We start from the raw sequence: 24,346 nt of genomic DNA on the forward strand, positions 1-24,346 counted from the left end.
TGAAACATATATATGCATGGAGAGATTTTTCGAAGAGTGTTTATCGAAGTCTTCATGGTAGTTATTTCTACACGGTGGGATCTTGGTAATGTTTACTATTTTTGGCTTTGTATTTTTCTCACTTGAATGTTTAAAACAAATTTGAAGTCATGAAAAGAAACTTTTTTCTATACAATGCTTTATTTTTAATTTGCCAGTGTGAATAGCATAAAAATATCACTACTCATTTTCCTGGCTATGTAATTCTCAGGACATAGCAAATTTCATTCTGAGAAAACTTTTAATACTGATTTATAGTAAAGCAACAACAAACAGAACGAACCAAAATTCTTTAGGGTTTTCGGTGTGTTTTCCATATTTATGCCCATGTTATTCTCTGAGCAAGAAAAAAGGTAGAGCAATGCTTCGTAATTTGTTAATTTTTCATCTTTGCCAAAAAAACCTTTCCAGGAAATTGAGCTCCCAAAATAGGCCAAAATCGAGCGTTAGGGGCTCATTCTGGACTTTGGACCAACCTTAGAGGGCACACACGAAACGTACTAACTTATTTTCCGTTTTTCTCTTGATTTAAAACACTTAAAATCCTTGTCTTCTCTCCACAGGAATTGGGAAGATATGCAAATAACCACTTTGTGGAAAATCTCTGCTGATGCCAACAATATGGTCCTCAAATTAGGCTTAAAAGGTTTTGGGTTTTCTTTCATTCTGAACTAAGAAGGGTTTTTCATGGTTGCTGGTGCACCTTAGGGCAAGTGAAGTTTCTTTACACGCCGAACACCTTGTTCCTGTCTCCCTGCCTGTGCGTCTGTGCGCGTTTCTGTGTGCAATTATGCATAAAGTCGGTTTGGGGTGTGTGACGGTGGTTTTGAGCCCATGGCTTACGCACTCTACGAAGAAGCGCGTCCAGCCCTGTAGGTGGGCACAGGTTTCTCCAGTCTCGGGGTCGTGTGGGGGGACCCTCCGCCAAGGCCTGCGGCTCCCAACCCCAGCCAGGGCGCGGCAGAGCGGGCGCAGGGAGTAGTGGGATGGCCCGGCAGCCTGCGTCCAGGCAGGGTCCAGGACACATGCTCGGGTGGCGAGGGGGCGCATTTTCTCCCCTCTGGAACAGTGCTTAGAGCGGAGATCTCGGGAGGGGTCGGAGAAGCCCAGAGGGTCCCGGCGCTGCAGACTGGGGGAGGGGACAGTGGGCGGGGCGGCACCTCCCACAATCCATTCCCTGCGGAGGGGGCGGCGACCTCCGTCCGGCCCCACCCAGCCTCAGGGACTGGGAAACTGATACCGGAGACGGCACGCGCGTCAGGGGCGCCTGGACGCCCAGGTACGTGCTACCCTCTCCCTAGCCGGCGCCGGGACGGTTGGGCCAGGCGGTTTCGGCCCCAGACGCACCTTCCCGCAGCCTCTGTGACGCACCGCGCGGCCTCTGGGGCTGGACCGGCGGCGTGGCGCGCGCTGTGGGGGCGGGGCGGGGGCGGGGCGTGAGGGGCGGACCCGGCAGGGGCCCCGCCCCGGGGCCGGAGGAGCAAGGACGCTACGGAGCAGGCGCGTCCCGCCGCCGCCGCTGCCGCTGCCGCCGACGACGATCGCCCTTCTCCAGAGCAGCCGCTGCAGCCGCCATTTGCACGGGGACCCCGGTGACAGGGGCTCGGCAAAGGGGCGGAGGGAGGGGGGAGGGCCCGCGGAGCCCCCGAGGGCGGGAGCGACGCCGCCGGCGCCGGCCGGGCTCACAGCGCGACCGCGCCGCCCGCGGCGGGCCGGGAGCAGCAGCAGCAGCAGCAACAGCAGCAGCAGCAACAGCAGCAACAGCAGCAGCAGCCGCCGAGGCCGGGCGTGCGCCTGAGGCGCGGCGGCGGCGGCGGCGGCCCTGCGGGCAGCCAGGAGGGGCGGGGGCAGCGGCCGCCGCCGTTTGATGGATCCGAGGATCGCCTGGTTCCAGCCAGAGCAGCTCGGACCGTCCAACAGTCTGTGGATGCAGATCTGGGAGACGACCCAGGGACTGAGGAACCTCTACTTCAACCACCACTGTCACAGCAGCGGCGGCGCGAGCGGCGGCGGCGGCGGCGGCAGCAGCACGGCCACCGGCGGGAGCGGCAGCAGCACCGGCAGCCCGGGCGGCGCGGCCCCGGCCCCGGCCCCGGCCGGCATGTACCGTTCCGGGGATCGCCTGCTGGGCGGCCACGCGCTGTCGGCAGAGCAGCGGGACTTCCTGCCCCTGGAGACGACCAACAACAACAACCACCACCACCAGCCCGCGGCCTGGGCCCGCCGGGCTGCCGCGGGCCCCTCGGCATCCCCGTCCCCCTTGGCGTCCTCGTCCCCGCACTCCTCGGCTGCCGTCCCCGCCGCGGAACCCGCCGACCCAGCTTCGGGCAGCAGCAACAAGAGGAAGCGCGACAATAAGGCCAGCACCTACGGACTCAACTACAGCCTGCTGCAGCCCAGCGGAGGGCGGGCCGCGGGGGGCGGTCGGGCCGACGGCAGCGGGGGCTTGTACAGCGGGACCCCGTGGAAGCGGAGGAACTACAACCAGGGAGTCGTGGGGTGAGTGGTGGCCCTGCGGCCTGGCCCTTGCACACGCGCAGCCGGGCACACGCCCACAGAAGGGAGATTGGGGGGGAGCCTGGGTGAGGCCACCCCCCTCTGCCTGCTTTCTTTACTGGTCCTCAGGGGGCTGATGGCCATCCCTCCATCCCTCCGCCATCCATACCTTCTCCCAACCTTCGTTAGCGGTCCACAGCTTTCCCCCCTCCCCCTCAGCTCCACGCCTTTTCTGGACATCCCCTCAGCCATCCACACCCTCCCCTCACCTCCCTTAGTCATCCACATCCTCCTTTTTAACCCTCCACACCTTCCCTGGACACCCCCCCGCCCCGTTATCCATCCACTCTTTCCTCCCATCCCCCCTAGTCAAAGACACCTTCCCTCTATTCCTTCTCCAGCCCTCTAGCCCTCCCCACCCTGCTCCCCATCATCACACCCCAAAATGAAGTCGCTTAGCACAGGCAAATCATTCATTCCCTGAGAACGTTCCTGTGTTAGTGCCTTTTGATGGTACAGGACTTGGAGGTGCTTTCCTTGCCAAGAATAGAAACATCCAGAAAGCTCCTCCCCCTTCCCCAATCCCAAACAGGAATCGTGTCAGCCCTGAAAGGCTTTGCCTGCTATTGACCCTTTGGCCCATCTCTGTATTTTTTATTTTTAAAACTTTCCTATATTAGCGATGCCTTGCTTTGTGGGGAGTGAGGAATGGGGTGACAGTTAAGTTTAGGCTGATGAAGATGGTGAGCTCTTCTTTTCAGACGGATAGAACTTTCTAGGAGTTCATGGTCCTTGGCCCCAGTTTCTCCCTGTAAAGTTGTCATCCTGGCAGAGACAGCCAGTGCTTTTCATTCTAGGGGGTAACTTTATGCTAATGAATGAGTGTTGCACCACTAATGACTTTCTGTTTAAAGTTCAGCTGTTACAAAATGGAATCTTACCTGACCCCTAGTGAATTATGTACATAAACAGGGACTGTTTCCAGCTAGATTTCCCTTCTGGAAGAGCCCTTGTGCTGGAATAGATTATAGAGTCTTTTAAAAAATTTTTTGTAAAATAAAGCTTTTGGGCCGTGTGTGTGTGTGTGTGTGTGTGTGTGTGTGTTTAGCTTGAGTATGGAGAATGAGCTTTAAAATTGCTTTTCATTTTTCAGATCCTGTTTTACATTGTGGGCTACAGTAGGCAAATGAAATCACCATTAGTAGTCCCTTGTGAAACCTTTTCTTAGATTCATCCATTCAGATCTGCCCTGCTTTGGCAAGCAGAGAGAGTTCTGTGTACCTTTTTGAAGGTCTGGGTAAAATGAGTTGGTGGGTTCCATCTGCTTCTAGTGGGCTGGTGTCTGCTGTATGCTACTATTACAACTCCCACCTTTTATGGAAAATGCAGTCAAGCATTTTAGGACTGGCATTGGGGTACATATCAAACCTGTGCTCACTTTCCAGAGGGGAACCTTTTTGGGTTTAGTCCTCTGTTGCTAAGCTTCAAGGGCGCTCTCCATGGTCATCTCGTTTTAATAAAAGGCTCATGGTTCCATCCTGTTAGCATTTCCAAGATGAAGCATAAACCTGTGGTTTAGTGACAAGCAAATTGATATTGAGGGATTCTGGTAGTTTCATTTCACAGGAATAAGCTCCAGTTAAGTAATCACTGTAAACTAAAATCTTGAAGTTCCCTAATTTCATTTTACTGAAGCTTCTGCATATGTATGTAGCAATGATACATTATAAATCCAAAATGCTGGCTGCCTCTCTTTTTGCTAGATTAGAAATTCTCCTCTCTTTTACTTGCTATTTAATGTTGAGGATACTGTAAAAGGCTCACATTTGAACTTAGGTAGAAGCAAGATGTTCTTGTTCCTGATTCAAATATTATATTGTCCTCAAAGGGATTAAGGAGAGGAATTTCCATTTCCCAGAGGGATTACTGTTTAAAAACTGATTGTAAACCTGTCTTAAAACTGCTTATCACTTCATCCGACTTTCCATTCTTTTGCCTCCTTCTTTAGAGGATGTCAACAGTTAAATTTAAAAAATTTTATTAAGCGGTTCCTAAGAGTGTTTTTGCAAAAGTGTCTGGGTGCTTAAAAATTCTTGTTGTGATTTATGGATCCTTATTTCTTGACTTTTACAAAAAGTTTTGCTTTTTTTAATACAGGTATTTTAAAAAATCTGATTTCAGAGTGCACCTCAATGTTACGCTATTCTGAGATTAAATATAGTAAAGCTATTCCAAGTTCTTGGGATGACTGACATTTAGCTAACAGATTAACAAATCGTGGTGGTCCCTGGCCTCTGAACTGACATGACTGTCCAGATAGCGAGAGGAAGAAAAAGCACATGAACAGTGGACTGGAACTGTGGGACAGCTGTATACACACTCTGTCTCACATGTTTGATCTCTCTGTGTTCTTTGTTTTGGCCAGACTGGTTGACTTATTCCCTGAACACTCCAAGATCCAGTTCAAAATCCTGACTTTGTTGCCCAGGTTCATGATTTTTTTGGTTCTTCCTCTGAAATCTTGTAGTACTTGTTTCATGCTCTTGGTATAGCTTGCTTATGTTTGATTTTCCTTTTATGTATATGTTCTCTCTTACCCACTAGATCACTAGTTAAGATGAAATTTCTTTCTTTCTTTTTTTTAAATTGAGGTAAGATGGAAATTTCTTAACTGTAGAGTAAGATATTTGGATTTCATCCTGAAGTCTTCATGGTCCTGTTTCAAAATTAAAACTCACCTGGGCTTACCATCTCAGCCTTCTCTGTGTACCCCAGATCCAGGGAGTTTGTTTGTTTTTCTTTTATTTATTTATTTATTTATTTGCGGTACGCGGGCCTCTCACTGTTGTGGCCTCTCCCGTTGTGGAGCACAGGCTCCGGACGCGCAGGCTCAGTGGCCATGGCTTACGGGCCCAGCTGCTCCGCGGCATGTGGTATCCTCCCGGACCGGGGCACAAACCTGCGTCCCCTGCATCGGCAGGCAGACTCTCAACCACTGCGCCACCAGGGAAGCCCTCTTTTTTTCTTTATAAAGTTGCTTTCATTTATTCTGTTTCTTGGAATTCATCCCCTTTCAGCGCTGGCTATGGTGTAGGACGAGTCCACCTGCTCCTTCTGGTTGTCCATGAAAATGAGCTTTAAGCCCTTTGCTTTTCAGAGATTTAATTGTTGATCATAATGGAGAAAGAGGAGATGCCAAAAGGTAGCAAACATGGGAAACTTTTGGAGATTCAGAGTCCTTGGTCCTGAGTCCAGGTGTCCAGAAACTTCTTGTGGAAGGTGCTTGGTGCTTGTCCAAGCTCATGAGGATAGGCTTGTGTTGGCTGCACTGCCAAGTCTGTAGATATTTTTTCAAGGCTTGGATGACTTGTTCAAAACAACGTTTTAGAGTATGAATTTGACTGTGGGACATCAAGAAGTCCCTGGTGGGAAACTTGGGTTTAAGGAATAATTTCTTTTTTTTTTTTTTTTTCTTTTTGCGGTATGCGGGCCTCTCACTGTTGTGGCCTCTCCCGTTGCGGAGCACAGGCTCCGGACGCGCAGGCCCAGTGGCCATGGCTCACGGGCCCAGCCGCTCCGCGGCACATGGGATCCTCCCAGACCGGGGCACGAACCCGTATCCCCTGCATCGGCAGGCGGACTCTCAACCACTGCGCCACCAGGGAGGCCCAAGGAATAATTTCTTGAACTGGGATGATGGGTATGGGAATGGGAAGGAGTGAATGTGAGAGGTACCACAAGGTAAGAATGGAAAAGATTCTGACTCCCTTCATGGATTTAATAACAACTTTGAATATGAGTTACTAGGGTAATGTTAGTGTTATTGTTGAAAATAAGGGTTATGACTGTTGGTTTGGAGCAAAAGGTATGGTGATGTTTAGATAGCACTGTCTAGCAGGGAGATGAAATTTTGGGGCTGAGATACAGTCATCTTTACTGCAGTGGGGCAGTGTCCTTTCTTATGTGTGTTGTACACTGTATCATAGTAAGTCCGAGATGTTGACGCTATTCTTCGGCACTGGCCTTATGGCCTCTTTCTGACTGTTTCTACACAATATGATCAGTGGGATTGGTGTTAGTGCTGGGCTCCAAAGCGAGCAGGCAGATTAACATGAAACAATTTAGAGGCCTTATTCCAAGGGTTTGCTCTAAGTATAATTTCTGTGCATTTGCAAATGTAGCCCACAGTAATTCTTCGGTGAACTAGGATCTTCAGGTTATTGAATTTTACTGCATTTGGGTGTTTAAATGTGCTTTCAAGAAGACATCAGGTTTTCTGCAGTGTAGATTCTACACTAACAACATAATTCATATTTGAGAATTTCAAATCTAGTATACTGTGTTCAACTAAGCTGCTTCCATGCCACAACTCATCTTCTGTCTAAAATCTGTGACAGTGAACACTGTCACACCGTCAGAATCATTGGCATTTTAGCGTGTGGAATTTTCTTCAGCACCCATTAAGTTTTTAGGTGCCGAAAGGCAGAAAGAAACAATGACTAGAGCTTTTTGGAATCTACCGTGGGGTCACACAGAAGGTTTAGTTTTTTTCTGGAAAGGAAGCATGGGAAAGGGATACTAGGAAAGTCTAAGGCAGGGAGGAGGAGGGAGTGTGTGTTACAGCAGTTCTGGTCCTGGTGTAGTAGATGGCCTTACATCACAACTTCTTCCATGAAACCGCTACCAGTAAATCCTAGTGTTAGGAGTCCAGAAGGGTCAATGGGGAGAAAATTTCAAGGGCTCCCTTGCTGGTATTGGACTGGTCAGACAGTTGTGGTTGGGTATTCTTATACCTAAGAAAAATTTAAGCCACTTTTCTATGGAAAGTAGAAAAGCAAGGTGTTGTATGATTTTACTCAGCTTTCTTTTTGTCCTTTAGAGTAACATTTAGTGGAGGAAACTATTTCAGGATCACACCCACTGCACTGGAGACTGTATGTATTAATCATTTATACACACATAGGTATGGAGTAGTCTTGAAGGGGCTGTAGGCCAAAGAGGATGCTCATTTGAAGAATTAGGGTCCAGTTCCCAGCAGCTGGTCTGAGACTCTTATTTTGCCTCTTTCCTACAGAGCTGGCTGGACAGCTCAGCCTACTTCAGGGATTCAGAGGATGGCCAGTAGAGTGTTCTTCCTAACCCTCTGAATATTTGTTAGGGACTCAGCTGCTACAGAACACCAAAAAGACTTTAAATTCATTTTTGCCATTTTTAACATGACAGGAAATTATTTTTTTCGAAGAGAATATTTAGCATAGTTGAGGATGCCCTTGAACTAGGCTTTTCATTAATTTGAACCCAAACAGCAGGTGTTAATTTATTTCCATCCTATAAGTTACTTAATGATATTAGAGACTTTTTTTATACTAAGGGCTTTGGGTTATGTGGAAATTTGAGTTAAAGATTTTGGGAAAAAGCTGAATGTGGAGCTGTTTTTGTTGTGTACTGGCTCCTTAATCACTTGAACGGATTCAGACTATGGAAAAGAATCTTGCCATGTGCATAAGAGATTTCATGTAGTATCTGGTAACTGAACTCTGGAATTCTAGCTCAAGTCATGCTTTCTGCTAAAATAGTTTGAATAGTATACAGAAACCTGTGTTTTCAAATTAGTTGCTTTATTAAAAGTGGTCTATAAAATAAAAGTGCTCATGGAGCCTTTTTACCATGTTCCATATGCTATGTTAAACCTTTTGTATTTCTTATATTAACCTTCTCATGCATAGCCCCATCTAATTTTTAAAAACTATTTATTTTGAAATATAGATTCACAGAAAGTTGCAAAAAATAGTACAGAAAGATCCCATGTTCCCTTCACCTAGTTTCGTGCAGTGATAACATCTTACATAAGTATAGTTTAATATCAGAACCAGGCAATCAACATTGTTATAATCCATAGCCTTATTCAGATTTCACCAGTCTTATGTGCACTCATTTGTGTAGTGTGTATGTGTTTAGTTCTGTGCAATTTTACATGTGTAGATTTGTGTAACCACCGCCACCGTCTTTAAGATGCAGAACTATACCATCACCTCAAAGATCCCTCATGCCGTCCCTTTATTTTCATGCACACACCCCCTCATCTCTAACCTCGAACAACCACTGATCTGCTCACCATGTTTATAATTTTTTCATTTCGAAAATGTTATATAAATGGAATCATAGAGTACTTTACTTTGACTTTTTTCCATTTACCATAACTCCTTTGAGTTCTTTCCAAATTGTTGCATGTTTAATAGTTCCTTCCTTTTTAATGCTGAGTAGTGTTCCAAAATTTGGGTGTACCACAGTTTGTTTAACAGTTTACCTGGTGAAGGACATTCGGAAGAGTTATATGGTTTTTGGCTATTGCAAATAAAGCTGCTATAAACATTCATGTAGTACACATTTTTATGTGAATGCAAGTTTTCACTTTGGGGGGAATAAATGCCCATAAGTGCTGAGTCATTTGGTAAGCACATGAAACTGCTAAACTCTCTTCTAGAGTCGCTGTATCACATTACATTCCTACCAGCAACGTATGTGAGATCTGGTTTCTCTGCATCCTCGCCAGCATTTGGTATTATTACTGTTTTTTATTTTAGCTGTTCTCATATGAATAGCAATAGTTTATTATGCTTTTGTCATATTAACCTTCTCATAAATAACTCCACCTAATTTTAACTTTAATTTTTATTTTAAAAACTTCTTGGCAGTATTGAGAATGTCTGCAATTAAAAATCTCTAAGTAAAATTGACTTAAAAGGGCCTTACTTTTCGATTTGCTTTGATTTTATGCTTAGCAATATTACTTTAACTCTTTTATCGTTGAATTACTTTACAGTGTTTCCTTTACATGTTGCTTTTTCTTAGAAACTAGTATGAAGTAGAGCTTTATTTTCATTTTCTAAAAACATATAAAAGGATGACTTCAGAGTTGATTTCAAAATTTAGAGTCCTTCCTTTCATATGCTATGAATAAACTGTATTTTCTGTTGGCTTGGCTATATTTTGGGGACTAAACCCTGTGGTTAGTGGTGATTTTTTTTTTTTTTTTTTTTTTCGGTATGCGGGCCTCTCACTGTTGTGGCCTCTCCCCTTGCGGAGCACAGGCTCAGTGGCCATGGCTCACGGGCCCAGCCACTCCGCGGCATGTGGGATCTTCCCAGACTGGGGCACGAACCCGTGTCCCCTGCATCGGCAGGCGGACTCTCAACCACTGCGCCACCAGGGAAGCCCTGATTTTTTTTTTAATTAATTTATTTTTTGGCTGTGTTGGGTCTTTGTTGCTGCACGCAGGCTTTCTCTAGCAGTGAGAGGGGCTACTCTGTTGCAATGTACGGGCTTCTCACTGCAGTGGCTTCCCTTTGTTGCAGGACATGGGCTCTAGGCGTGAGGGCTTCGGTAGTTGTGGCGCGCGAGCTCAGTAGTTGTGGCGCACGGGGTTAGTTGCTCTGCGGCATGTGGGATCTTCCTGGACCATGGCTCGAACCCATGTCCCCTGCATTGGCAGGTGGATTCTTAACTATTGCGCCACCAGGGAAGTCCCTAGTGGTGATTTTTTTTGTTGTTGGTGGTAGTAAGGTTTTTTTTGTTTTTTTTTTACGGTATTTTTACATCTGAACAGTGCCTTCAGACTGTGTAGAATAAATATATTATCTTCATATCTATGCTAGAATAAACCATGTTTCATTGGAACCATTTTCTGGACTGAGAATAAGGACCTGGTCTCTTATCTTTCTCTTACCAGCCCCTCGAAGTCACTGTTTTGATTTTTGTCAAAATAACATAACTTTTAGCACTGTCAAGTTTGTATTATAAATTGTAAATTTATTGTATTGTAAATTTCTGCCAAAGCAAGAGTAAGGATGCATTAGGACTGTGGTTGTGGAGTTTTAAAAGTTATTTTCTAGTAATTTGGATTTAATAAAGTGTTAGCTCTGTGATGAGGTTTTAAATTTGATGTCTCTCTCTTTTTTTTTTTTTTTTGCGGTACGTGGGCCTCTCACTGTTGTGGCCTCTCCCGTTGCGGAGCACAGGCTATGGAAGCGCAGGCTCAGCGGCCATGGCTCACGGGCCCAGCCGCTCCGCGTCATGTGGGATTCTCCCAGACCGGGGCACGAACCCGTGTCCCCTGCATCGGCAGGCGGACTCTTAACCACTGCGCCACCAGGGAAGCCAGATATCTTTATTCTTAAATTTAGTTATTCACCCTTGGTTTTCTTCTTTGTCTGAGGTGTTAATACCACCGTTCCTTAGAATACTTGTTTTTTGGTGGGTTTCTTTGGGCCGTGTTGGGTCGTTGTTGCTGCTCGCGGGCTTTCTCTAGTTGCAGGGAGCGGGGGCTACTCTTCGTTGTGGTGCATGGGCTTCTCATTGCGGTGGCTTCTCTTTTTTTGTTGTTGTTGCAGTTTTATGTTTTTTTAACATCTTTATTGGAGTATAATTGCATTACAATGGTGTGTTAGTTTCTGCTTTATAACAGAGTGAATCAGTTATACATATACATATGTTCCCATATCTCTTCCCTCTTGCATCTCCCTCCCTCCCACCCTCCCTATCCCACCTGTCTAGGTGGTCACAAAACACCTAGCTGATCTCGCTGTGCTATGTAGCTGCTTCCCGCTAGCTATCTGTTTTACGTTTGGTAGTGTATATATGCCGATGCCACTCTCTCACTTTGTCACAGCTTACCCTTCCCCCTCCCCATATCCTCAAGCCCATGCTCTAGTAGGTCTGTGTCTTTATTCCTGTCTTACCCCTAGGTTCTTCATGATCTTTTTTTTTTTTTTTTTTTTTTTTTTGCGGTATGCGGGCCTCTCACTGTTGTGGCCTCCCCCGTTGCGGAGCACAGGCTCCGGACGCGCAGGCTCCGGACGCGCAGGCTCAGCGGCCATGGCTCACGGGCCCAGCCGCTCCGCGGCATATGGGATCCTCCCAGACCGGGGCACGAACCCGTATCCCCTGCATCGGCAGGCGGACTCTCAACCACTTGCGCCACCAGGGAGGCCCCATGATCTTTTTTTTTTCTTAGATTCCATATATATGTGTTAGCATACGGTATTTGTTTTTCTCTTTCTGACTGACTTAACTCTGTATGACAGACTCTAGGTCCATCCACCTCACTACAAATAACTCAATTTCGTTTCTTTTTATGGCTGAGTAATATTCCATTGTATATATGTGCCACATCTTCTTTATCCATTCATTCGTTGATGGACACTTAGGTTGCTTCCCTGTCCTGGCTATTGTAAATAGAGCTGCAATGAACATTTTGGTACATGACTCTTTTTGAATTATGGTTTTCTCAGGGTATGTGCCCAGTAGTGGGATTGCTGGGTCGTATAGTAGTTCTGTTTGTAGTTTTTTAAGGAACCTCCATACTGTTCTCCATAGTGGCTGTATCAATTCCCACCAACAGTGCAAGAGTGTTCCCATTTACCATTGCAACAAAAAGAATAAAATATCTAGGAATAAACCTACCTAAGGAGATAAAAGACCTGTATGCAGAAAATTATAAGACAATGATGAAAGAAATTAAAGATGATACAAATAGATGGAGAGGTATACCATGTTCTTGGATTGGAAGAATCAACATTGTGAAAATGACTCTACTACCCAAAGCAATCTACAGATTCAATGCAATCTCTATCAAACTACCACTGGCGTTTTTCACAGAACTAGAACAAAAAATTTCAAAATTTGTTTGGAAAAACAAAAGACCCCGAATAGCCAAAGCAATCTTGAGAACGAAAAATGGAGCTGGAGGAATCAGGCTCCTTGACTTCAGACTATACTACAAAGCTACAGTAATCAAGACAGTATGGTACTGGCACAAAAACAGAAATATAGATCAATGGAACAGGGTAGAAAGCCCAGAGATAAACCCAGGCACATATGGTCACCTTATCTTTGATAAAGGAGGCAGGAATATACAGTGGAGAAAAGACAGCCTCTTCAATAGGTGGTACTGGGAAAACTGGAAAGGTACATGTAAAAGTATGAGATTAGATCACTCCCTAATACCATACACAAAAATAAGCTCAAAATGGATTAAAGACCTAAATATAAGGCCAGACACTATCAAACTCTTAGAGGAAAATATAGGCAGAACACTCTATGACATAAATCACAGCAAGATCGTTTTTGACCCACCTCCTAGAGAAATGGAAATAAAAACAAAAATAAACAAATGGGGCCTAATGAAACTTCAAAGCTTTTGCACAGCAAAGGAAACCATAAACAAGACCAAAAGACAACCCTCAGAATGGGAGAAAATATTTGCAAATGAAGCAACTGACAAAGGATTAATCTCCAAAATTTATAAGCAGCTCATGCAGCTCAATAACAAAAAAACAAACAACCCAATCCAAAAATGGGCAGAAGACCTAAATAGACATTTCTCCAAAGAAGATATACAGATTGCCAACAAACACATGAAAGAATGTTCAATGTCATTAATCATTAGAGAAATGTGGTGGCTTCTCTTGTTGCGGAACTTGGGCTCTAGGTGCGTGGGCTTCAGTAGTTGCAGCACACGGGCTCAGTAGTTGTGGTACGTGGGCTCAGTTGCTCCACGGCATGTGGGATCTTCCCTGACCAGGGATTGAACCCGTGTCCCCTGCATTGGCAGGCAGATTCTTAACCACTGCACCACCAGGGAAGTCCCAGAATACTTGTTTTTAAAATCAATGTATGTTTTATATACTACTAATAAGTGCTAATTGTCAAAAAATTAGAAATACAGCTAAACCAAAGGAACAAAAAATAGCCCCTATAATACTAGTACCAGGACATAACTATTGTTAGCATATTTTGTTGTAGATATTTTTATAATTTTATAATTAGTAAATATATTTAATCTACTTACTATATTTCCTTTTTTTCTGCCTATCAATGTGGACTCCACTATGGGTATACTTAAAATTTTTTCCAATTTAAAGAAAAAAATTTTTTGAATAACAGAAGTTTATTCTCTCACAATCTGGAGGCCAGAACTTAGAACTGGTTTTTTTTTTTTTTCTTTTTGCGGTATGCGGGCCTCTCACTGTTGTGGCCTCTCCCGTTGCGGAGCACAGGCTCCGGATGCGCAGGCCCAGCGGCCATGGCTCACGGGCCCAGCCGCTCCGCGGCATATGGGATCCTCCCAGACCGGGGCACGAACCCGTATCCCCTGCATCGGCAGGCGGACTCTCAACCACTGCGCCACCAGGGAGGCCCAGAACTGGTTTTTATCTTAAGATTGTTTTCTACTTTGGGAGAAGGGTATCAGACTATTGTGGGCATACTTTTTTGACTTAAAAAAAATGTATTAATATGACAAATATCTTGCATATGAAATACATTTCTACAGCATTTAAACATACCCCATTACCTTTAGTATGACTCTGTACCTACCGTGTGTGGACATGGTATTCCAGTGATTGAATGCACCTTAATTTATTTCACCAATCCCCAGTTGAACATTTAGTTTGTTTCCAATCTTTTGTTTTTTAAAAGACATGTTTTTAGCTAAGCCTGTGCCACAGTGAGGATTATTTCTTCTATTTTTCTACTTATTTTTACTGAGGTAAAATTCATATGCTATCATATTCACCCTTTTGAAGTGTACAATTCAATGGCTTTAGACCATTACAAGATTGTGCAACCATCACAGCTATCTAATTCCAGAACGTTTTAATCACCACAGAAAGAAACCCTGTACCCATTATCACTCCACTATCCCCTTCCCCTTCAGATCCTGGAAGCCTCATACAGACTTTTTGTCTCTGTGGATTTATGATTCTGGACATTTCATAAGAATGGAATCATATAATATGTGGCCTTCTGTGTCTGGCTTCTTTCACTTAGCATGTTTTCAGAGTTCATTCGTGTTGTAGCATGTATCAGTACTTCATTCCTTTTTATGCCTAAATATTCCAGTATATGAATATACCACATTTTGTTTATCCATTTATTAGTTGATGGACATTTGGGTTGTTTCCACTTTTTGGCTATTATAAATAATGAACATTCATGTACAGATTTTTTTTGTGAACGTGTGTTTTCATTTTTCTTGGGTAAATAACTTGGGGTGGAATTTCTGGGTCATATAAAGTGGCTATAATATTTTTCATTCCCACCAGCAATGTCTGAGGTTTCCAATTTCTCCATGTTCTTGTCAATACTTTTTATTATCTGTCTTTTTGATTATAGCCATCTTAAGGAGTGTGAAGTAGTATCTCATTGTGTTTTTCTTTTAATTTATTTAATTTATTTTATTTTTGGCTGCGTTGGGTATTTGTTGCTGCGTGTGGGCTTTCTCTAGTTGGCGCGAGCGGGGGCTACTCTTCGTTGCGGCGCGTGTGGTCTTCTCATCGCAATGGCCTCTCTTGTTGCAGAGCCCGGGCTCTAGGCGCGCGGGCTTCAGTAGTTGTGGCGCGCGGGCTCAGTACTTGTGGCTCGTGGGCTCCAGAGCGCAGGCTCAGTAGTTGTGGCGCACAGGTTTAGTTGCTCCATGGCATGTAGGATCCTCTCCGACCAGGGCTCGAACCCGTGTCCCCTGCATTGGCAGGCGGATTCCCAACCATTGCGCCACCAGAGAAGCCCTCATTGTGGTTTTGATTGCATTTCTCTAACGACTAAGGGTGTTGAGCATCTTTTCATGTGCTTGTAGGCTGCGTGTATATCTTCTTTGGAGAAATGTCTATTCAAGTTGCTTGCCCATTTTTTTCTAGTGGACTTTTTATTGTTTATGGTAAGAGTTCTTTATATATTCTGGATTGTAGACCCTTATCAGATAGATGATTTGCAGATATTTTCTCCCATTTTGTGGATTGTCTTTATATTATCTTGATATTGTCCTTTGAGGCACAAAGTTTTGTTTGTTTGTTCTATTTTATAAATTCCAATATGTCTATTATTTTTTTCTGTTTCTTGTCCTTTAGGTGTCATATCTAAGAAACCATTGCCAAGATCACAAAAATTGACCCCTATTTTGCCTTTTAAGAGTCTTACAGTTTTAGCTCTTAAATTTAGGTCTTTGATCCATTTTGAATTCACTTTTGCATATGGTGTGAGGTAGAGGTCCAAGTTCATTCTTTTGCCTGTGGATATGAGGTTGTCCCAGCACCATCTGTTAAAGACCATTCTTTCTCCATAAATTGTCTTGCCACATGGTTATTTCTTGAGGATAAAGTTTTAGATTGGAGAATGTTTATATCTTTTAAGGCTTTTGCCAAATTTTCCTGTGGAAAGATTGGATCAGTTTACCCTTACATTAGCAGTATGCAAGAGTCCGAATTTTCCCTAAACCTTCACCAATGCTACATGTTACAAATAAAAGCAAATACCAATACAAAAGAAAACATTTTTTGCCAATTTTATAGGTAAAAAATAGTATTTTACTGATTTCATTTGCACATGCCTTCACATTAATTGGCTATTTATTTTTCTTTTCAATTTCTTATTTCCCTTGCCTATCTTTTTTTTATTGGAGTATAATTGCTTTACAATGTTGTGTTAGTTTCTGCTGTACAATGAAGTGAATCAGCTATATGTATACCTATATCCTCTCCCTCTTGGACCTCCCTCCCACCACCACCCCCCATCCCACCACCACCCCGCATCCCACCACCCACCCCCATCCCACCCATCTAGGTTGTCATGGAGCACTGAGCTGAGCTCCCTGTGCTATACAGCAGGTTCCCACTAGCTATCTGTTTTACATGTGGTAGTGTTTTTATGTCAAACCTAATCTCCCAATTCATTCCATCCACCCCTTTTCCCCTCTGTCTACATGTCCGTTCTCTATGTCTATGTCTCTATTCCTGCCCTACAAATAGGGCGTTTGTACCATTTTTCTAGATTCCACATATATGCGTTAATACACGATATTTGTTTTTCTCTTTCTGGTTTACTTCACTCTAGGTCCATCCACATCTCTACAAATGACCCCGTTTCGTTCCTTTTTCTTGGAGATGTTTGTCTTATTTATAAGAGCCCTTGTTCTGTCCTATTACAAATACATGTAATTTTTAATTCTAATTTTATGATTTATAAATAGCTTTTATTAGGATATGATTTATATATAATAAATTCACCCATTTAAATTGTACAGATAGGTGACTTTTGGAAATATATACAGTTGTGTGACCACAACAATCAAAATGTAGGAAGAAGATATAGAACATTTCCATCACTCAGAAAGTACTCTCATGCCCGTTACAGTCAGTTGCTTTACCCCATCGCTTCCCCTGAGCAACCACTTTTGCCTTTTCTAGGATTTTGATTAAATGGAATTATATATGCTGGGTAGTCTTTTGTGCCTGACTTCTTTCTCTTAGCATGATGTTTTGGAGATTCATCCATATTGTGTGTAATATAGTTGTTTGTTACTTTTTAATGCCGAGTAGCATTCTTATTGTATGCATCTATCACAATATGTTCATCCATTCTTTATGACATATAGATTTTATAAACATGTCCTCTGCTTTTGGTTCTTTATTACTTGTTGATTTTGTGACTCATCTCCAAACCAGAATGACCAGAATGATCCACACGGTTTTTTGGTTGGATAATCTACTGCTGTATGCAAGCCACTGCGCTAGGCTTTTTGTGGGAAGTAAAGACAGTAAAACATTCTCTGCCTTCTAAGAAATTATGGTCTGGTTGGATAAACTGGATAAGGTGGAGAGGTTGCTTTTGACTAGTGAGGTAAGGGCAAACCTTGAGAAGTGTAGAGATTTTTTGCTAATGTTTTGAAAGATTGGTTAGGTTGTGGAGGGTTGGAAAGGAAAAATTGGTTGTATTGGTTTCATATGACAAGCCCTAAAGGGATAGTTTGGATATACAGTGGTCCCTGGGTATCCATAGGGGATCAGTTCCAGGATGGATACCAAAACACGGGGATGCTCAAACCCTTACATAAAATGGTGTAGTGCAGTGACTACAGTTGGCCCTCCGTATCTATGGGGTTTGCATCTGTGGAATCAACCAACCTCGGATTGCCTCTACTTCATTTTTAAAAACATTTTTATTATGGAGAATCACAAACAGTATGAAAGTACACAGAATAGATAATGAACTTCCATGTACTCATCACACAACTTCAACAGCCATCAACCCATGGCCAAACTCATTTCACTTGCACGCCAGTCCATTTCCACCCCACATTATTTTGAAGCAAATTCCAGATGTCGCATCATTTTATATAAATGTTTCTGTATGCATGCGTCTCTAGATAAGGACTTAAAAAGAAACCATAATCTTGATACTATTAGTACACCTGAATAAGTTAACAATAATTCCTTAGTTACCTCAAATACCCAATGTTTATATTTCCCCAGTTGTGCCATACTTATTTTTTTAACAGTTTGTTCAAATCAGAATCCAAATGAGTTTCTTGCATTGCTGTTGGTTGAAATGCCTTTTTAATCTTTTAATCAACAGCTTTCTCTGCCGTCTGTTTTCCCCCCATTAATTTATTTGTTGAAGAAGCTGGGTTGTTTTTCCTGTAGATTTTTCTACCTTCTGAGTTTTGCTAATTGTATTCCTGTGGTATCAGTTTAATATGTTCTGTGTCCCCCTGTATTTTCTATAAATTTGTAATTAGATCTAGAGGCTTGTTTAGATTTGTTGTTGTTGTTTTTTGCAAGAATACTTCATAGAGGGCGGTGTGTACTTCTCCCAGGAGACATATAGTATCTGAATGTCTATTTTTGTGATATTAGTAGCCATTAATGATCATTGCCTATAAATATTAGTTCATTATTAGAGTTGTAAACTTGGGATCTTCTTATTCTCTTGATCCTTTATCATTTATTAGCGAAACACTCCTAAAAGGAGAAACTTTTCCTCCTCAACCATTTGGTTGTCCTGAGGGTACGGTTCCCATAAGGAAAACAGGATAAGAGTGAGAAAGGGGATATAACTTTTAACTAGCTCTGTTAATGACCTGTCATCCCTCAGAAAAGAGAAGCAAGGTGGGCTGCAGGAGCTGAAGTGGGCTTTGGGCCAACTAGTGCCTGGTGTGTGGAAGAGGCAGTAGTGAACTGTACGTGGCCTTTGGTCGGTGGCTGGGACTGTCAGGTCCACAGGCACACCTGACCCTTGGCCCACAGGCACACCTGACCTTTGCTTTCAGTTTGTGGTAGCTGAAGAAAACCATGATGGATGTAGTGGCCTGTGAGCCTCTGCTCAGGAGACAGAATTCTCACAGCCTTAACTTGACAACCAGAGTAATACATTTATTTTTCCTTTAAATGAAACTTGGATTATGTTTCTTCATCTTGTGCTAATATTCTTTAACCTTAGGCTAAAGAATGCTGTAACCCATACAGCATTATAGGAAGGATTCCTACCGGGAGTAAATGTTTAACACTTTACCTCCAATCAAATACTTATTTTAAAGGTTACTATTTACGTATAAAAACCATGTAGCAAGGTGTGTAAAGGAAGGGTAGTATGACCTCTGTAAAGGAAGGCTCCAAGATGATGACCTGAATTGAGCCTCTAGATCATGGTTTGGCTTCAGCTTCCTTAGCAGTTTGTGGTCGCCCCTTCTGGGGAGTCAGTAGGCAGGGAAAACTGTGAGACCTGGGCAAAGTGGAGATATTCATGGACATTTCTGTTCTGAAGTAGCTGGATCCTCTTTCCTTCCCCAAGAGCCGTGTGTGTGTCTCTGTGTGTGTGTGTCTGTGTGTGTGTGTGTTTTATGTATATATGTGTGTGTATATGTGTGTGTATATGATTTTTCATGAGCAGTTTTACGTTTACAGAAAGATTGAACAGAAAGTACAGAGTTCTCATATACTCCCTCACTTCCCCACTCCCACCACAGTTCCTCTATAATTAATATATTGTATTTATTGTATTTGTTACAATTGATGGGCCATATATTGATACATTACGACTAATTCAAGTCCATAGTTTACTGTTAGGTTTCACTCTTTGTGTTGTACATTCTGTGGATTTGGCAAATGTATATATAATGACTTGTATCCATCATTATACAGAATGATATCACGCAGAATAGTTTTACTGCCCTAAAAATCCCGTGTTCTACCTGTTCATCTCTCTCTCCCCCTGAGCCCCTGGCAACCACTGATCTTTTTATTGTCTCCATTGTTTTGTGTTTTCCAGAATGTTATATAGTTGGAATCATACAGTATATGACCATTTCAGATTGTCTACTTTCACTTAGCAGTATGCATTTAAGGTTCCTCTGTATCTTTTCCTGGCTTGATAGCTCATTTTTATTGCTGAATAGTACTCCAAATGTATGGATGTACCACAGCTTATTTATCCAATTACCTGTTGAAGGACATCTTGGTTATTCCAGGTTTGGCAGTTATGAATAAAGCTGTTATAAACATCTGTGTGCAGGTTTTTGTGTGAACATAAGTTTTCAGCTCCTTTGAGTTAATACCAAGGAGTGTGAGATTCCTGGATGGATGGTAAGAGTATATTAAGCTCTGTAAGAAACTGCCAAACTGTCTTCCAAAGTGGCTGTACTATTTCGCATTCCCACCAGCAATGAATGAGAATTCTTGTTGCTCCACATCCTCTCCAGCATTTGGTGTTGTCAGTGTTTTGGATTTTGGCCATTCTAATAGGTGTATAGTAGTATCTCATTGTTTTAATTTGCAGTTCCCTAATGACATATGATGTCAGGTATCTTTTCTTATACTTGTCATCTGTATTTTCTTTGGTGAGGTGTCTCCTCAGACATTTTGCTTTTTTTTTTTTTTAAATTGAAGTATAGGTGACTTACAATATTGTATTAATTTCAGGTGTACTGCATAGAATTTGATATTTTTATAGATGATACTCCATGTTTTGCTCATTTTTAAGTTAGGTTATTTTCTTATTGTTGAGTTTTAAATATTTTGGATACCAGTCCTTTATTAAATATGTATTTTTAAATTTTTATTTATTTATTTATTTATTTATTTTTGGCTGCGTTGGGTCTTAGTTGCAGCATGCGGAATCTTCATTGAAGCATACGGGATCTTTCGTTGTGGTGCGCGGGCTCTTCGTTGCGACACTCGGGCTTCTCTGTAGTTGTGGTGTATGGGTTTCCTCTTCTCTAGTTGTGGTGCGCAGGCAGGCTCCAGGGTGCGTGGGCTCTGTAGTTTGCGACCCGCAGCCTATCTAGTTGAGGCACGTGAGCTCATTAATTGTGGCACGCGGTCTTAGTTGCTCTGCAGCATGTGGAATCTTAGTTCCCCGACCAGGGATTGAACCCGCAACCCCTGCATTGCAAGGTGGATTCTTTAACACTGGACCACCAGGGAAGTCCCTTAAATATTTGTTTTGTAAAAAATTTTTTCCCAGTCAATGGCTTGCCTTTTCCTTCTCTTGACAATGTCTTTTGCAGAGCAGAAGTTTTTACTTTTAGTGAAGTCCAATTTAGCAATTTTCTTTTATGGACTGTGCTTTTGGTATTGTGTCTGAAAAGTCATGGCCAAACTCAAGGTCACCTAAATTTTTTCATAGGTTATCTTCTAGGAATTTTATAGTTTTGTGTTTTACATTTAGGTATATGATCCATGTTTTAGTTAATATTTATGAAAGATGGACAATCTGTGTCTAGATTCATTTTTTTGCATGTGAGTGTCCAGTTGTTCTAGCACCGTTTTCTATAAAGACCGTCCTTGCTCCATTGAATTGCCTTTGTTCCTTTGTCAGAGATCAGTGGACCATATTTTGTGTAGGTATATTTCTGGGCTTTCTATTCTGTTCCATGTCTAGTCTTTCGCCAGTACTACACTGTCTTGTTACTTTAGCATCATAGTAAGTCTTGAAGTCAGGCATTGTCATTCCTCTGACTTTATTCTTCTCGTTCTATATTATTTTGGCTATTCTGGATCTTTTGTCTTTCCATATAAATTTTAGAATCAGTTTGTTGATATATACAAAATGTCTTGCTGAATTTTGATTGGGATTTCATCGAATCTGTAGATCAAGTTGCAAGGAAATGGAATAGATCTTTGATTTCTTTCATCAGAGTTTTGTACTTTTCTTCATATAGATCTTGATCATATGTTGTTACATTTATACCTAACTATTTCTGTTTGGGTTTTTTTAAAAATGATATTACATTTTAAATTTCATATTTCATTTGTTTATTGCTGGTATATAAGGAAGCAATTGACTTTGGTTTATTAACTTTGTATCCTGTTACCTTGCTATAATGGCTTATTAGTTCCAGGAATTTTTTTGTTACTTCTTTGGGATTTTCTACATAGATAATCATGTCAGTAGCAAACAAAGGCAATTTTATTCTTCCTTTCCAATATGTACACTTTTTATTTCCTTGTTTTGTTTTATTGCCTTAGGACTTCCAATATGATGCTGATTAGGAGTGGTGAGAGTGGACATCTTGCCTTGTCCCTAATCTTAGTGGGAAAGCATCTAATTTCTCATCATTAAGTAGCTATAAGATAATTTGTAATATGTTCTTTATCAAGTTGAGTAACTTCCCCTCTATTTCCGGTCTCCTGAGTTGTTTTTTTTTGGGGGGGTGTACCACGAGCCATGGGGGAATATTAGTTCTCCAACTAGGGATTGAACCTGTGCCCCCTGCAGTCGTAACCATTGGACCACCATGGAATTCCCTTCCTCAGTGTTTTTGATTGGGTGTTAGATTTTTTCAAATGCTTTTTCTGTCTATTTGATATGATAATAGGATTTTTCTTCTTTAGCCTGTTGATGTGATGGATTACATAAATTTATATTTGAATGTTGACTCAGTCTTGCATACCTGGAATAAATCCCACTTGGTCATGGTGTATAATTCTTTTTGTACATTGTTGTATTTGGTTTGCTAATATTTTGTTCAAGGTTTTTACATCTGTGTTCAGAGATACTTCAGAGATATTGGTCTGTAGTTTTTCTTTCTTATAATGTCTTTGGTTTGGGGATTAGGGTAATCGTCTCAGAGAATGCATTAGAAACGATTTCCTCTGCTTCTATTTTCTGGAAGAGATTGTAGAAAATTAAGATAATTTCTTCCTTAGATCTTTGGTAGATTTCCCTAGTGAACCCATCTGGGGTTGTTGCTTTTTATTTTAAGAGGGTTATTAGTTATTGATTCAGTTTCCTTAATAGACATAGGCCTATTCAGATTGTTCTTTGCTTCTTGTATAAATTCTGGTAGATTGTCTCTTTCAAGGAATTGGTCTATTTTATCTAGGGTATCAATTTGTGGGTTCATAATATTTCTTTACCTTCCTGTTAATATCCGTAGGATCAGTAGTGATGGCCCTTCATTCATTTCTGATGTTAGTAATTAGTGTCTTCTCTCTTTTTTCTCAATTTGGCTAGAGGTTTATCCATTTCATTGATCTTTCCAAAGAGTCAGCTTTTGTTTCACTGATTTTTCTCTATAGATTTCTTTTTTCACTGATTTCTGCTCAAATTTTGATTATTTTCCTTGTCCTTACTTTGAACATAATTTATTCACCTTTTTCTAGTTTCCTAAGGTAGAAACTTAGATAATTGATTTTTAGATCTCTCTTCTTTTCTTTCTTTCTTTTTTTAAAAAATAAATTTATTTATTTTTGGCTGCACTGGGTCTTCATTGGTGCTTGCGGGCTTTCTCCAGTTGCAGCAAGCAGGGGCTACTCTTCGTTGTGGTGCGCGGGCTTCTCATTGCGGTGGCTTCTCTTGTTGCGGAGCACAGGCTCTAGGCACGCAGGCTTCCATAGTTGTGGCATGTGGGCTCAGTAGTTGTGGCTTGTAGGCTCCAGAGCGCAGGCTCAGCATCTGTGGCGCACGGGCCCAGCTGCTCTGCGGCATGTGGGATCTTCCCGGACCAGGGCTCGAACCCACGTCCCCTGCATTGGCAAGTGGGCTCTCAATCACTGCGCCACCAGGGAATCCCTCTCTTCTTTTCTAATATTTGCATTCAGTGATATAAATTTTACTCTGTGTACTGCTTGCCCTGCATGTCACAAGTTTTGATAAGTTATATTTTCACTTTCATTTAGTTAGGACTATCTCTTGAGACAACTTCTTTGACCCAAGTTTTAATTTCCCAATTATTTAGTCTCCAAATATTGCATATTTAATCTTCAAATATTATATTTGGGATTTTCCAGCTTTTTTTTTTTTTTTTTTTTTTTTTTTTTTTTTTTTTGCGGTACGCGGGCCTCTCACTGTTGTGGCCTCTCCCGTTGTGGAGCACAGGCTCCGGACGCGCAGGCTCAGCGGCCATGGCTCACGGGCCCAGCCGCTCCGCGGCATGTGGGATCCTCCCAGACCGGGGCACGAACCCGTATCCCCTGCATCGGCAGGCGGACTCTCAACCACTGCGCCACCAGGGAGGCCCATCCAGCTATTTTTAAATTACTGATTTCTAGTTTAATTCCATTGAGGTCTGAGAGTATACTTTGTATGATTTAAAATTCTTTAAGTTGTGTTTTATGGCCCAGAATGTGATCTGCTTACAGGTCTTTTTTTTTCCCCCCAAGAAATGTGATGATGTAAGGTTCTCTCATTTTTATTGTATGTGACTTCAAAGTAACATACAGTTAAAAAAAAAATCAGAATGAAGCAACCCAAGTGTTCATTGATGGATGAATGGGTAAACAAAATATTGTAATATACACACAATGCAATATCATTCAGCTTTATAAGGGAAGGAAATTGATACATGGTACGACATGGATGAAATTTAAGGACGAGCTAAGTGGGAAAAAAAGCCAGTCACAAAGGACAGAATTGAATGAGATTCTTCTTCTGTGAGATACCTAGGGAGTAGTTAAATTCATAGAGACAGAAAGTAGAACAGTGACTGCTAGGGGTTTGGGGGCGGGGGAGAGCAGAATGGGGAGTTAGTGTTTAATGG

General features: G+C 42.3%; 1 protein-coding gene across 2 annotated transcripts in view; it reads left to right on the forward strand.

Annotated features, from left to right (window-relative positions):
* The first annotated feature begins 1,827 nt into the window (after positions 1-1,827).
* The window catches only part of TENT4B (terminal nucleotidyltransferase 4B), a 60,814-nt gene continuing 38,295 nt past the window's right edge, over positions 1,828-24,346 (forward strand). For both annotated transcript variants that reach the window (XM_060084609.1, XM_060084610.1), the window contains exon 1: positions 1,828-2,538. In XM_060084609.1, the coding sequence (XP_059940592.1) occupies positions 1,907-2,538 (632 nt within the window). In that variant the 5' untranslated portion in view covers positions 1,828-1,906. The remainder of the gene's footprint in view (positions 2,539-24,346) is intronic.

Source organism: Mesoplodon densirostris, chromosome 19 (genome assembly GCF_025265405.1).
Source record: "Mesoplodon densirostris isolate mMesDen1 chromosome 19, mMesDen1 primary haplotype, whole genome shotgun sequence".
In the NCBI taxonomy this organism is placed as follows: Eukaryota; Metazoa; Chordata; class Mammalia; order Artiodactyla; family Ziphiidae; genus Mesoplodon; species Mesoplodon densirostris.